We start from the raw sequence: 6,000 nt of genomic DNA on the forward strand, positions 1-6,000 counted from the left end.
CAACATCCTTGCAACAATGTGGAACCACAACAGAGAAGTAAGCCTCTTGTCCACGGTTCACCGCCCCTTGATGCACCGTACTGATTCTGTAGATTACCATAGTGAGAGCAGGCGTCGTGTTTGGAAACCTGAGTGTGTAATGGATTACAATATAAACATGCGCCTCGTGGACCAGTCTGACTCCATGATATCGACAGTAGAGTGTGCCAGGACAACGATGAAGTGGTATAAGAAACTGTTCTTTCACTTACTAGATATCACTGCTCTGAATTGCCACCACCTTCACGCCATGACCACAGGAGTTCAGGAAACATTTGAAGGGTTTGTGAGGGAGCTCACAAGAGAAATCTTTGCTAAGTATGCTGTTGAAAGGCCCCAACAGCGCCCCCGCACTGCCCCTATTACCCAGACTCCCCAGAGAATATCCGGCCGCCATTTCCCCACTCCTATCCCTCCCCAGCCCAACAGACCTAGGCCCCAGCGCAGGTGTCACGTGTGCAGTAATTCCCAGGTGAGACTCACGACACAGAGGAAGGACACCCGCTATGAGTGCGTGCAGTGTGACGTGGGTCTGGGTATTCACCCATGTTTTGCTGAATATCACACGTTGATGCAATTTTAGCATGGTGTGAATGCGAAAGGACGCTGAAATTATGAGGTAAATGCGACAGACAGACGCTCAGTGAAATTATCAGTCATGTGGATCTCCAAATATTAGTATAAAGTGCCTACGGGTAGAACATAAGTGAAAACATTGGGTGTAAGTATATAAATCTGCCCTAAGTTGAAACTTACATAGAGAGGGTTGTATGATGCGATATTCTGTCGCTCAGTGCAATAAATACGGCCCGTTATTATATAATTATTATTATGTGACATTCTTACGGGTATAATATAAGTTCAAATTATTGTATATGATGATGTATATTCTAAGTCAAATATACATAGCGTGTGTATAAAGATAAGATTTCCTGACGCTCAGTCGAATGAATAAGGCACGTATTAGTCAAAATAAAAGTCAGCAAGTGATAAAGTGAATAATTAGTATATAAGTGTGTGAGTGAATTAGTATATAAGTGTGTGAGTATTATGTATGACGAAACATTCCTTGCGAGGGTATTTTCAGGCGATATTCTCACGCTCACCTGAATAAATAATGGCAGTAAGTATGTACAGTGCATTCTAGGGGTGTAAACGTGTGTAATGTAAGTGGGAAAATATAATTGGAGTGAATAAATAAAGTAGATGATGAAACACGAGTGTTTGAGATCGTGGTTGCTACGTGAATATGCGCTAGCATATTGCTAAATGCCCTCGTAATGAATGAAAATAATTGAAAACCTTTACAGTGGTGGAGGAAAGGTTCTATGTAAAGGGGAAAATAATTGGAAAGTGATAAAACAATTTGGTATGTTGAAATACGAGTCATAGCGAGTGCGCTTACTAAGCTGATGTGCGCTAAACTTATGCTGCATGTCATCATAATGAATGAAAACATCTGAAAACACTTACAAACAGTTGTAATTGGTAAATTGTCATTGAAACAGAAGTATACAAGTAGAAAAAATGATAGGTTGACTCATACCAGAAACTTAGCATATAGCATGTTACGACTCGGACCACTCTCGCTATGCTCGCGTGATGGTACAATGCTTATTTTTCATATATATGTGTCTGAAATCCATTATATTGTTACTGTTATTGTTTATTAGTTCAAATTCAATAAATGTAGAGGTGTTGTGTGTTGTTTCTCCCATTATTCCTTACCATAGAAAACGTAAATGCATATCCAGCCCATTACAGAATACGATACCTGCGGGGGGAAACCGCACCTGTACAGACCACTTATAGACCGCAGGGACCACTTTCTTTATGATTTTCCTTCGTTTCTCGACCTAAGCGGAAGTTTTAGTAGAAAATTTTTTTTTCCAAAAAGGCTCGGGACTGGGGGATGTCATATGTGCGGAAAGCCTCGGGACGTGACGGGTTAAAATAATCAGAAAATACAGGAACAAATAGATAAATACATCCTTTAATTCAAGAGGTATATATGACATTGTCACACTGAAGGTGACAAGGTATTCTTAGTTATCTTCATCCTGACCTCTTTTACCTTCCCCCTCCCTCCCACCGAAGGATGGAGTGAGGTAGGATCCATAAAACAAGGAAAGAGAATGCACGAAAGAGGGAGCAGTATTAATGGCACGGCCAGTGAAAATGGGAAAATGGGCCGGATACTCATTCACACACCATTCATATCTGCAGAATCCAGGCTTAATTTCACAGACCCCAAGATAGAGTGTATAAATATAGTTTCTGTCTTTGAGGACATGAATAATGACTTCCTGCGTTCTTCTTCCCAGGGCCATGGATGCTGTCCAATGTTGTACTCTGTTGATGACACTGGAAAGCTGACTTTTGTGACCAAGCTGGATGCTGCACAGAAGAAGGAGTCTGGCAGTCTCAGGTAAACATTGTGTGTGTGTGTGTGTGTGTGTGTGTGTGTGTGTGTGTGCGAGAGAGAGAGAGAGAGAGAGTGTGTGTACCATGGAATTCTGTAATAACAAAAACCAAATTTATTTTGCTGAATTTAGAGAGAATTATCACTTGTATACTGTCAATGAATGTACTGACTGCAGCTATATTTAGTCACATGGGGGAGGTGGTGGCTCAATCAGTAGAGAGGTGGCCTGCAGTCCTAATGGATCCAGGTGAAAAATACCCCCGCTAATACCAATGCACCAGTCCTGTATGGAAGGTGGGCGTTAGTGCCGAAGTGGTGACATGTAGAGGTGTATGGTATGTAGGAGGACTGCTGGGCCTTGATAGCAGGCTGTGAAGCCTATGCACAGAGTCAGACACACACACACACACACACACAAAAAAAAAATCTGATGTCATTTTAAAAGTTGATATCAGCTGTTGAATGAAAATTATGAAGAATCTTGATCATAATGCTTGCATTCAGCTTAGGGAGGGTAATTTTGTGGTCCACAGATTGACATGTAAGTTAACGATGGGGGGGACCTGCTTAATGAGGAGAAAGCATTTTGTTATTAGGGGAAAAGACCAGGAACTGTTGTTTGAGATTTCTCACTCTGCCAGTTACTTGTATGTTCTGTCTTTTTAGGTTTATTAAGATTCTTACCAACCCTGCATAGCAGGATGGTGTAATTTTTGGCAACTCGCTCTATGCCATTGCATGAGATTCAGCCTGTCTTTTTGTCTGTATGTCTTTTTGTGTGGCATGTTTGTCCAACTCCTCCTGGGCTGTTTGAAGGATTCAAGTGAAATTTCCCAAATGAGTTCATGTGGGTACTCTGAAGGTCTTCCTCTATACAGGTATACAATTTTCCAACCATGATTTTTAGAGGGGGTCAGCTTCCCTCACCAAGTAAAAATTTCTCAGGTGTAGTGAAAGGAGGGCAGATATGGCTCATCTAATACCAGTACATGTCGTGCAAGGGACTCATTCGTAATGTGATATTTGGGGAACATGACCCCATCATGATTCTTGGGAGGATCAGCCCTCTCCCCAAAACTAAAAATGATCAGAAATAGGGGAAAGTGAACACATGGATTCCCATGAAGCTTCTCTGGTCTGTTTGCTTGGTTCCCTGATAATAGAATCCACTCTATAAAATTTTTCACCGTTATTGTTAGGGGAGGTTAGTCCTTGAAAAATGATAAAGGATACAAAATAGGGGAAGGCGGGAAGAAATCGCATTGATGTCGTAGTACATAACTGGGCTTCCATCCACTAATCTCTACTGCTACTGCCTACTACCACTGATGCTACTAACTACTACTATTACTACTACAACTACTACAGTTCTTTAATTCTTTCAAATTGGCATGCATATCACAGGATTGAGTATGAAGTGTCTCTGTTTTCTCTGAATGCACAAGGAAAAACTGCACATCTCCTTTATTAATTTATTGAAGTTTTTGTGTGGCCAGGGGTAAAGCTGCCAGTGAAACAATGCCATCTATCTATCTATAGCCAGATGCCCTAATCCCTAAAGGAGTGGCCATAAACAATTGCCTTCATGTCACCCTGTCCCCTCCCATTTTACTGCCCTTCTCCAAACTTAAACCTCCCTCTCTTATATACCTCTCTACTCCATCCCTCTGTCTCATCTTCAGTCTCTCCCTTCCTCTCTCCCCCTCCACCTCACTCACATACATTCCCCTAGTTAGTCTCTCATTCTCCATCATCTCCTCTTAGCCAAACCACCTCAGTTTATTTCTCCTAATGCTTTCAATCATGCCCACGTCCACACCACAATGCCCCTTTACTTCCTCATTTGTCAGTCTGTCATTCCATGTAACTCCACATGCTTCACTCACATAAGTCATTTCCACTGCTTTCACTCTTGACAACAAACCTGACTCTACATAACGTTGTGTTACATATTTCAGTGCCATGAAGAAGTTCCAGTCATTAGATCGAACAGCACGATCTGACCAGTCAGACACCACACTGGCTACTGTGCATCAGAACACCATCACTGGTGTTGCAATATACAGTGGTGACAAGACTTCTGCCACTGCCATTTCTACTTGTGGAGCAGACTCTCAGTTGGTCATTTGGACCTTTAAGGTGAGATCACAGAAGACAGAAGTAGCTGAATGTTTGTGTATGTTTATTTTTACTTGTTCTGTTTTTACATTGGATTCAGTGCTAGAAATATACTCCAGTAACATTTGTGTGTATGACTGTCATTTCTGTTAATGCATCATAAAGAGTGAAGTCCGTATATCAGAAGGTGTACACTACGTGGAGATATGCCCTGAAAAAAAAAAAAATCATTATTCACCTGGGTAGATATATTTTGGAGGCATTGTACAATACATTATAACAGCTAAGTTCACCTTAAATTAGCACAGCATGATGTTTAATGTTAATAATGTGTTTTGTTGCAGCAACTGGAGCAGTCTGTGGGGGAACTTAAACTGAGCTAAACATAGGCTCTTGTCATCCCATCAAGAAGCTGTCACTTGCCAAACTTTGATAAAGGGTGAAGCCAAATCTGCTCAAGTATTATGATACAGTGACAGCACAGTATAAGAATGATTAATTACAATTTAATGGAATATGGTAATGTATGAATGAATTGTGGAAAGAAGTATTTTAAAACAAAGTTGCCTCACGGAAGACTTTTTCACAGGCAAGCCACTACTCTTGTTTCAGAGGTAACATGAAGTGTCATAGGCTCCATTGAGTCAATCATTGCTACTGCACCACCATGACCACACCTTAGTAATTTGGCTGGGGTGTACAGTTATATTCACAAGTTTTGTCATTCATTGATTTATTATATTGATTTTCACATTTTTGCATTCATTTACATTTTCACTAGGTTTACATAATGTTCAGTACAGGTATAGATAATAATTTGTGACAAGTAAATTTTTACTTGCCTTATGTGTGGATGTGGTTAATGTATGCCACTCAGGTACCCCCAGTTGTTGGAAGATGAAACTACTCCTTTGGTTTCACTTAAACTGATTTGGCTATGTTTGACCAGAGAATGATTACTGTTTATGAGGAAATTTCTTAGATTATTCAGTTGCTGTTAAAATGACTGTGAACTGTTATAATAAATAAGACTTATGGTTGTTTCTTGTATTTTTTCAGTCATTACATGTGCAGATTCTGAGAAGTGGAATGAGTTTGATTGATGCTGGCTGAAATGCTGAGGATGAGTATGGCACACTTAAATATATTTGTGAAATATAAGTTGTACGTACAGTCAGGGACAAAAGTTGAACTACTATACCACTGCATCTTATCCACAGTTGGGGATGCTGGTCATTCTGCTCCCTGACACATGTCAAAAACAATCATCTGTGGTCAGGGAAGCATATCTAACCTCTTTCAGCCTAAGAGTGTCCCAAATGTACAATACTCCGTGAGTGAGCTGTTGTAGATTAGGTGGTTTGTGGAAAGAATGCGTAATAGAAGTGCTCAGAGTATCTACAGCAGTCCAGGTCAAA

At 40.5% G+C, this 6,000-nt stretch overlaps 1 protein-coding gene across 1 annotated transcript in view; it reads left to right on the top strand.

Moving 5' to 3' along the window:
* Arpc1 (Actin-related protein 2/3 complex, subunit 1A) overlaps positions 1–5,625 on the top strand; it is a 28,621-nt gene extending 22,996 nt beyond the window's left edge. The window contains exons 8-10 of the mRNA XM_080269528.1: positions 2,364–2,467; positions 4,423–4,603; positions 4,927–5,625. Of these exons, the coding sequence (XP_080125654.1) occupies positions 2,364–2,467; positions 4,423–4,603; positions 4,927–4,965 (324 nt within the window). The 3' untranslated portion in view covers positions 4,966–5,625. The remainder of the gene's footprint in view (positions 1–2,363; positions 2,468–4,422; positions 4,604–4,926) is intronic.
* Positions 5,626–6,000: the final 375 nt, after the last annotated feature.

Source organism: Coenobita brevimanus, chromosome 34 (assembly GCF_032717465.1).
Source record: "Coenobita brevimanus isolate Jiangsu-jjx chromosome 34, ASM3271746v2, whole genome shotgun sequence".
Classification (NCBI taxonomy): domain Eukaryota; kingdom Metazoa; phylum Arthropoda; class Malacostraca; order Decapoda; family Coenobitidae; genus Coenobita; species Coenobita brevimanus.